The sequence below is a fragment of the Nyctereutes procyonoides genome, unplaced genomic scaffold (assembly GCF_905146905.1).
Source record: "Nyctereutes procyonoides isolate TBG_1078 unplaced genomic scaffold, NYPRO_anot_genome, whole genome shotgun sequence".
Lineage (NCBI taxonomy): Eukaryota > Metazoa > Chordata > Mammalia > Carnivora > Canidae > Nyctereutes > Nyctereutes procyonoides.
In genome coordinates, this window is record NW_026575044.1 from 37,313,743 (window position 1) to 37,323,579 (window position 9,837).

The following is a 9,837-nucleotide window of genomic DNA, read 5'->3' on the forward strand; positions in this document are numbered from 1 at the left end:
TTTATTTTAGGATCATAAAAAGAGGCCATGAGATCTGATACCGTTGAGAGTCCCTGCTCTAGACTGCTTCCCCTCACAGCCACCAAGTTTTTCCAAATACAGTTCTTCCTGAAATGCAGGACAGGGATTTTGGAGTAGGGAAGCTAGGTTTCTGCCTTCTCATGCCAAAGAGGCAAATAACACCAGAACGTGGCATGCCACCACCACCCAGGGGGAGCCAAGAGCCCTGTAGGTGACCAATAAAAGACAACAAAGGACAGGCCAGTTAGGGTAGGCTGCCTCTCAGCCACACACAACGCTGAGCAGAGGGCAGCTCACTCAAAGGACTGAGATCCCCAGAGTTGTCACTGCCAGGGGGACTACCTGTGACCACTTCAGAAGCAAGAGACTTTGTCAAATCACTCTGCAATCCCTCTGATTGCATCTGTTAGAACTAGCATGTACTCAGTGACAGCTTTGCTCCCCACTGCCCCACAATGAACACCGGGCAGCCTGGATGCACCAAAGGGAAGAGGCTGAGAGCCAGACAGTTCTGTTACCTGGTTCTGAGAAGCAGAGCATCAATTCTGGGGTCACACTGGAGCACTGCCACTGGCTCAAGAGACATACCTGGCACACATCAGCATGCTGAGGGAGGATGAATAATCCAGCTTCCAGAGCTCTGAAAGGGCACTGCCCCTGGGCTATACTTGCTGACTGGCAAATAAAGGAGTGCTTATATCCCCCTAAGATCTCTTGGGCCTCACATGACTCCAGTGACCTCAGGAAGGCCAGGAACCCCTGATCAGGAGATCCACCTATCTTTACAATCTCAGTTCACTCCTACAGAGAGGCAGTCGTGTACACAACATGCAAACATCACCAGTGCTAGAAAAAGGGACAGAAAGAGCCCACAGGGCCACTGAGGCCCCTTAATACCTTGGAGAAGTCAGAACAAGTTAACTGATGCAAAATACCCCAGCAGGACCAGTGGGAAGGAAACAAAGGAAGAGTCAGAGAAGCAGACAGGTCAGATCACAGGACATCCTATGTCAAGCGGGGACCCTTATTTTAGAATGAGTGCCCAAAGCTCTGGGAGACTTCTTCCCCAAAGGCCAACTCCCTGGCGGCTTATCAGGTGGCCTCTGGGTGTTAGGGTATTGTTAGCAGATTGCTGGGATCTCACCCCAAAATGACTTTAGCAGCACACAGGTCAACTTCTCATATTGTGAAAGTTATAGAAGAGCGGTACTATAGTGTAGGGGTGAAACACACGGACTCTGGAGTCCGCTGGCCTGGGTTCACACCCAGCTCTTCCGCTTAACTCTGAAAACTTGGGCAGGTCATTCAATGCAACTGTGCTTCCCCTTCACCCCCTGTGAGAGGGAGATAACAAGAGCACCCTCTCCTCACAGAGCTGAGGGAGGAGAAAATAAAGATGAACATTCTGGAAGTGCTGGTGTGCCCCTGGCACCAGTAAACACCAACTACTATTTACCATTATGTGCTTATTTTGACGTGTATTAGGAAAAGTCAGTCACCTAAGCCAGTGATTTCACAGACAGTACAGCTGTGGACAAAACGACGTGTTCAAGTGACCATTTCTGAGGCAGACTGAAAGATATCAAGTAGACAATACTGCCTCGAAGGACTTGCTTCTCACCTTTGTGTCTCACACACGGTAGACACTGTGCAGGGGTTTTCTCTGTAACCACAGATCATCTTCCTGGAAGACAGGAGTAACTATCTGTTGTAGATATATATTTCTTATGTACTGAAATCCTTGAGCAAGAAGGAAGAGGTGGAGAAAGCCACGCCAGCTAAGGAAACGACCAAGACAGCAAACCATCAACCACCTTTACACTTGAAAAAAAGCCCCTATTTCCCAGGCTCCTGGACGGTTCAGTTAAGCGTCTGCCTTTAGCTCAGGTTGCGATCTCTGTGTCCTAAGACTGAGCCATGTGCTGGGCTCTCAGCTCAGCGGGGAGTCTGCTTCTCCCTCTCCCTCTGCCTCTCCCCCTCTGCTCATTCTCTGTGTCTCAAATGAATAAATAAAATCTTAAAAAAAAGGAAAAAAAAGCCCCTATTTTAATCTCCACATCAGTTGCCAGGCAGTCAGGACTTTCTCTTCTGACACAGCAAATTTATGGGTAGTTTTATAGAAAACTATGTTTTTGTAACTATCTATGGTGAGGGATGTCAACTAGACTTGTAGTGATTATTTCACAATAGATATAAATCATTTATGTTGTATACATGAAACATCTATATCAATTATATCTCAATTTTTTTAAATATAGGGAAAGTCATATATTTAAAAACTGGAATGCATTTCCCCCATCAGAAAAAGGGTTTCAGTGGTGATTATGTTCCCAGGTTTGCCACAAAGGTAATTCAACCTCAACTTGAACCTGTGTGCTGGTTGAACAGCATACTAAGGATTCAGGGAACAGACTAAGTGGTGGGACAGGTCCACAAAAGAGAGAAGTTCCTCCCACCCACCCCAACCCCCAGCACTAGGCAGTTTTGAAATAACAAGAAAATTCTCTGCAGCACAGCCATCTACTTTCTGTACATCCTTTATACTCTTCTCCTCAAGCCCTTCTCAGAATTAGCCTTTATAGAGTCCCACAGCTAATGCAGGGGAAGGAGGAGAGTGACCTTGGCAAAAGAGATCAGGGTGCAAAAACAGAGTTAAAACAGCCTGAGCAAAAAGGTCTAGACCCCTGAAATGTGATGATGTGTCTGGGGATCTCCAAGTGGTTTCATGTAACTAGAACAGGAAGTGTTCTGTGCCTCAGTATTCTTGGTCTCCCCCTTTGTGTTTTCTTACTTCATCAAAACCTCATTTCTCTCAGTATAAGTCCTCTAACTAGGGTAGGGAAGAAGGCAATCTCTCAGAACTACTTGTTAACGCAGAACTCAGAGCACACAGATTGTCTTAAGGGCTCACATCTTTAACTGTGTGCTTCCAAGTACATGGAGGGGGACACACACACCGCGGTATACATATCCCCCTTTTTTTCCCTGTTAATTTCTTGTATATAAACTCTCCCATTAGTCTAGAGGCTTTTTTTAAAAAAATAATACCAATTAAACAAAATGAATCTATAATGGTTAATTGGGATCTTTCCAGAAAGTGCAATAATTGGGGGGAAAAATCTATCTATATATATTTTTTTTAACAAACCCAACCCTAAGTTTAGAAGGATGGAAAAAGGCAACAGAGGAGTTTCCTATTTTTCCTGCCCGTTCCCTTACACCATTTCTGCTTTTCACTGCTTCTCCTTTTCTTGCATTTCTGCATCTACGGACTATCCATAAACTCCAATGGCAAGGCACAGACATGCTGCTGTCTGGGAATAGCCAGACCATGCGGAAAATACAGGTGGCCTACAAGCTCTTCCTGTCCTCTAAAGTACCCACAGTTTTAGGCTCAAGCACCTACTGGCCCAGGTCTCTTCCACATGCCTTTTGAGTCTTTCCAGACAGAACTCTGGTTTGTACCAGGGGTCAATAAATTTTTTTCTGTAAAGGATCAAGGAGTAAATATTTCAGGCTTTGTAGGCTATGTGGTTTGTCACAGCTATTCATTACTGTTTCTGTATTGTACAACAACTACAGAAAAGGTATGTAATCAAGTGAGAGTAACTGTATCCCAATAAAACTTTATTTATAAAAACGGACATATTGGGCCCATGAGCCATCATTTGCAACCTCTGGATTATACTACGCCATCTCTATGACATGACTAGCTCTGTAAACCTTATGTGCACAAGTAAGACGCATGGCATATGGTTTTGTTATATGTGCCATAAACTGTGCTAAATAATCTAGAATCCATACTTTCACCTTAAACATAAACATTACCTGCTGTGCATTTTTCTCGCCTTTTGTTTTTATTAAGTTTGTCATTTTTTAGAATTTAAAATGGAAAAGAAAAATGTAACCCATAATACCAACTATTTACTAATTCTATAGTAAATCCCATATTTAAGTATGCATATTTATCCTCAATGAATATCCCTTATAACCACTATATGCTTGTTTTAGTTGACAATGATTTTTTTAATATGACTTTTTAATAACATCTACAGCCAGAAATTGGTGGTAGTGTCGGCAAGGTAAGAACTGCAGGTGATTTAAGGTCAGAAGGAACAAACACCAGGAGTTAAAACAGGACGTAGAGATAGTGGTACCAAGGGGAGGAGGGAGATAAATGTCCGGCCTGGGAAACAAGAACAACAAATTTCATTTTGGCCAGGACCTCCAGATACCTCCTGTCTTCCTACCTCAATGTGCTTCACCTCTCCTGATGGTCCTCCAATTAAAAAAGTAATGTTGCAAGCCAAAAAGAGACAATGGCACCAAGAGTTAACTATGGATGTGAGGGCCACGGTGAGGAGCATGGTCAGCATAAAATGTGAGTTGACTGGACAACCAGCAGCAAAGTAACCCCAAAAAGCAGCACTGACTCACAGGAAACACAGACCAACCAGTGATCCAAGAAAATACCAAGCATGGAATAAGCCATCAAACAGGACAACCTAATCACACTGATCAGCTTGCAGTGCTCACTCATTTTGCCTCTCCAGATGCCATTTCGTAGCTCCATGTGGGTTTTTCACTGTTTCCTAGACTTCATTTCCGCCCCACCACCTGTCACATACCCCTCCCAACTCCTCCCCCATCATGATAATCAGATATTTCCTCCACAAGTTTCCTTTGTATTGAATTACAAGTTGTTGCCCTCTACTCCTATAGGTCATGGTGGGCCATGGGTACGTCTCCCAGCCTCCATACCACTGCCAACTGTACCTACACCGCCACATCTGAAATCTAGTATCTTTTCTTGTGCATGTAACTATCACCTATTTTATTGTGTGTCCAAGTACCTAAAGCTCTGAGCCTCTGTCACACATGTGACCATCAGTTAGTGTTGGGGGGTGAGTGAGGGAGTGAGCATTGCCACATTAAGTCACTAAACCCAAATATCAACAATAGGAATTTAATTTCAGGTGGTATCATGAAGGTACAAAGTTATGCCCTTAGGCTCAAAGCAAAAAAGGCCTCATCACAGCATCCATCTGTCTCAACCTCTGGGAATACATCCCCAAGTGCATGACAGGGTCTCAGCACCAACAACAGAACATCTGGTTATTATTACATTATTACTATAGTTACAACAGAAGTGACACATTCTGAAATCCCAACTACAGGGCCTCTTAGAGCTCAAAAGAAATACTCCCCTATGCATATATTTCTACTTCCTATATATAGGATATCTAAATTACACAATCCAGCTTTTCCATTAATTCTGAATGGCCTTCGTGATAGGTTTCTATGAAGTAACCATTTCTCCTCATTCCATAGCTGTTGATCAAACTTTTATCATTGTGACATGAGAAAATGACCTTCTTGCTTTAATAAAAATGTTATTGTTACACTAGATGCAATATGTTTCTATTGTCAAACTATAACGGATAAGATTCCAGAAGGTTTGCTAGCAGGGTAAGGATGGTCTTCCATGACAAAACAGTCCTAAGAAAGGAGAAAACCAATAGCTTTTTTTTTTTTTTTTTTTTTTTTTTTTTAGCTTTCTCTTCTGTAAACAGAGTTGGAGGTGTTCCTGGAGTACTTATTATAAAGTCACTTCTAAGTTTCCCAGCAGACCATTCAACTCTAGAACAGAAGACAAGTTTCCCAATACATAACAGACTCTAAATCTTTCATATGCAGTATGTAAGGCTAACCTTAAATATAATGCTATAAATGCTGGGACAGCTGGGCAGCTCAGCGGTTGAGCGTTTGCCTTTGGCTCAGCTATGATCCTGGGGTCCTGGGATAGAGTCCCGCATCGGGATCCCCACAGGGAGCCTGGTTCTCCCTTTGCCTGTGTCTCTTTCTGTGTCTCTCATTAATAAATAAAATATTTTATACACATATATATTACAGCTACCTGCATACAGGAGGTTTTTTTCCTTCTACTCAAACTATGCCATCAAGAAGAAAGCACAACAATAGGGAAAACATCAAATATACAGCTAGCTAGTGTTTACTGAGTGCTTACGTTGTGCTAGCCATCGCGGATTATCTCTTTTAATCCTAACAGTCACATTATGATGTATGCTACTCCCATTGTATGAGCAAGGAAGCAAATTTTGAGTAACCAAAGTCAGCAGCTACACAAGTGGCAAAACTACAACTGCAACCCTTGTTATAGGACTCTGGTCTGCAAATACACCTCTACTCAGTTATGTTTCCAAAGTATGGATCAGCAGCACATTTAGGAGATGACAAGAATGCGAGGCCTTCCCACATCACAAATTAGATGGATCAAGGGAAAGCTGATGGCATAATGCTACTACGGTCTATCCCTTAAAGCTTCAATTGTCAGAAAATAAGGTCAGAGGGCCAATCGCAAGATACAGTTGAACAATGTGGGGGTTGGGGGCATCATCCATATGTTACTTCTGACTCCCCAAAAACTTAACTGCTAGTAGCCAACTATTGACCAGAAGCCCTATTGACAGTCAGTATTTTGTATGTTGTATGTATTACATACTGTTTTCCTGTAATAAAGTAAGCTACAGGAAAAACTTAAGAAAATCACAAAGATGTAAAAATATATTTATAGTACCATTTAAAAAAATCCACATGCAAGTAGATCCATGCAGTTCAAACTTATGTTAAGGGTCAACTGTATAATAATTCTAGTGAGACAGGCAAAATGAGATAATGAAAAGAGCCCTGATTTAGAACTGCTGTGCAGTATCCTGGGCCAGGCACATAAACACAAGATTCAAGCCCCCTGCTATAAAATTATCATGATAAAAATACAGCTCACTCTTGTCATCACTAGAATAGTCAGAATATAACGGTGTGCCTAACACTGTGTCTGGCAGAAAACAGATACTACAATAGTTTATTTCCTTTTTTATTCTCAAAAGGCAAGTGATCTCAGGCTATGTGGGATTGAGCCACACATCTTGGGTGCCCTGCTCAGTGAGGAGTCTGCTTCTCCCTCTGTCCCTTCCCCACCAACTCAAGCACTTGCCCGAGCTCCCTAAAATAAATAAATCTTAAACAGACACACACACACACACACATACAAGTAGACAGTTCCTGTCTATATAGTGTAAATTCTCCCTGGACACCTCCCTCTCCCTCTACTCTTAACACGCAAATCTACTCTTTACACACTAAAGTACATTTTTAGACTGAAATCAGACTGGTAGGCTTTAAAAATAAAATGGCCTGATAAGGCTGTTTCCATTTTTAGGTTTTTTGTTTTTGTTTTTTTTTTTTTTTTTAATAAAAACTGAATTAAGAGTAGGGACACTTGGGTGGCTCAGTAGTTGAGTGTCTGCCTTCGGCTCAGGTCGTCATCCGAGGTGCTGGTACCCCAAGGGGAGCCTGCTTCTCCCTCTGTCTATGTCTCTGCCTCTCTGTCTCTCATGAATAAATAAATAGAATCTTTTAAAAAAAATAACAAGAGTAAACTGTCTTTAGTGAAACGTTTATAGTTGTGAGATATTTGCTTTGCATTAAAAAGTGAAAAGCTCCAACTGTAGAACCGCCAATCTTTGAATCCGGAAAGAATCAGGGGTCTCCACCTATCCCTCTTCCAATTCTTTACAAACTGTGGTTCTCTCGATCACGGACGCACACGAGTCCCTACATTCCTTCCAGATCATTCAGGTCTTAAATAGTGTGAAGCATGTGGCCGTTAAACACCTAAGGGGAAGTTGCTAATCAACATCCCTGAGACTCAACATTGGAAGGGCAAATCACAAACTTGTCTCCTAAACCAGAAAGCAGATGCTTCTGGTCCCCAGCGCAACTGAAGGCTCCTCCCACTCACAGAAGAAAGATAACCAGGTTTCAGTTTCCTTTTTTTTTTTTTTTTTAAAAAAAAAAGCCGAATTTCTAAAAAGCAATTAACTGAGCACACGTGTTCTTCCACTCTTGCATGTATTTACAATCCCTCCATTTTCTTCTTTAAGTTAGAGAAGTCCACAGTAAGCACTCTCTTGAAAGGCATTAGGAGGAACTCATTTTAAGGACTGAGTTCTAGAAGACAGGCAGGAGGAGAGAGGTGAGCAAGCCGAGTTCGACTCAGTTTCCTTTTTAATTCCTGCACTACAAGGCAATTACACAGATCTGTTTTCAAACAAGAAAAGCGCCGAAGAATGCACCAACGATGCAAAGTAATGCGAGGCACAAGACACGGGCACGACGCAGCTGGGGTGCTCCGTGTCACAAAAGGCTGCTCGGGCACAGCCCCGCGAGTCGGAGGCTCCCGGCTGCCCCTAATCGCATCCGGTCCCAGGTCCCAAAACCAACGGGCTTCGGAGCCGGCGGCGGAAAGGCGGACCCGCGGGACAGGCGCGGACAAGCTCCGGGCGCCCCTCTCGGGAGCTCGGGGAGGGCGGGTGGCGGTCCGCGGAGGGAAAGGACAGCCGAACGCGGGAGCAAAGGAGCGATGTGACAAAGGCGCAGGAGCGCCGGCTGCAGCGCAGGCCGAGGGAGGCGACCCGGGCACCGGGGCCGGGGCTCGGCGACCCACGGGAGGGGGAGGAGGGTTCCGGGGCCCGCGGCGGAGCGCAGCGCGCGGGCCAGCCCCGGGGGCGCGCGGCCGGGCCGCAGGAGCGGGGCGCGTCGGTCACCTGTATTGCTTGAAAAGCTGGTCCGACTCCCTGAAGCCGTTGTTGAGCAGCATGTTGATGCCGGCCAGGGCCAGCTCCGCGTCCTGCAGGGGCGCCGCCGCCGCCGCCGCCGAGTCCCCGTCGTCCTGCCGCCGCGGCCGCTGCTGCTCCGAGCCGGCCATGGGCGCGCGAGGCTGTGCGCTGGGCCGAGGCGAGGTGGGGCGGCAGCTGCTGGGCCCCGCGCGCCCGGAGCCCGCTCTACCTGCCCCGAGCGCCTCGCAGCCGAGCGGGGGGAGGGGCGGCGCGGCGCGGGGCGGGGCGGGGCGCGGAGGGGGCGGAGCCGGGCGGGCGGCGGCGCGGCGGGGGACGTGAGCGCCCGGCCGCCACCTCCCGCCGCCGCGGGGATTACTCAGCAGCGCCCGGCCGCCTGCGCCGCCCGCTGCCCCCGAGACGCCCCCCTGGCGCGGCCACCCAAGTGGAATCCGTTTCCGGGTGTCCCCCCCCACCCCAGCCCACCCCCCCGCTGAGCCCGGGCCCGAGCGGCCGCCGCCCCGGTGCCTGCAGCCCCCGCGCGCCCTTTGGGTCCCCGCCACCCCGCAGCCCCTGCCCGGCCGCCCGGGGCACTCGCGAGGCCCGGAGGCCCGGGCTTTGACTCTCTCCTCCAAAAGAGCCGGACCTGGGGTCGCGGGGGGGGCGAGCGGTTTCGAAAAGGGGGCAGGGAACCCCGCCTGGGGCGCAGCGGCTGGAGGCCCCCGGGCGGGCCCGGCCCCCGGCGCCTGAAACGCAGAGCAGCCCGCGCGCGCGACCCCCGACTTAATCCCGACCTTGGGCCCGCCCCCTGGCCGAGGTAGCCAATCCCCGAGGAGGTGGGCGGCGGGGGCGGGGCCCGGGGGCACCTGTCGGACGGCCGCAGGGATGCCCGCGCTGGGAGCTGGAGCCCGGAGGATCCCTGATCCTGGTACTCAGCCTCTCCAGTCCCCACCAGCCTCTTTGCCCGATGGGGGCAAGAGGACAAATGGAGGCCCACGTGGCAGATACCTAAATATTCAAAGTTTATAAATTAAGCTCAAGTGTTTTCTGTTATCACCCTGACGATGATGCTTTCACAGCATTGAAACAGAAAAATAAGGAGGAAGCTAGGATTATTACAGCACTGAATATCAGTAAAATGTCAAAAATGACAGAACGCAGTCATTATTGTATATGTGTG

At 47.3% G+C, this 9,837-nt stretch overlaps 1 protein-coding gene across 1 annotated transcript in view; it reads right to left on the reverse strand.

Moving 5' to 3' along the window:
• The window catches only part of TTC39C (tetratricopeptide repeat domain 39C), a 110,080-nt gene extending 101,150 nt beyond the window's left edge, over nt 1-8,930 (reverse strand). Inside the window, exon 1 of the mRNA XM_055324096.1 lies at nt 8,649-8,930. Within this exon, the coding sequence (XP_055180071.1) occupies nt 8,649-8,809 (161 nt within the window). The 5' untranslated portion in view covers nt 8,810-8,930. The remainder of the gene's footprint in view (nt 1-8,648) is intronic.
• Nucleotides 8,931-9,837: the final 907 nt, after the last annotated feature.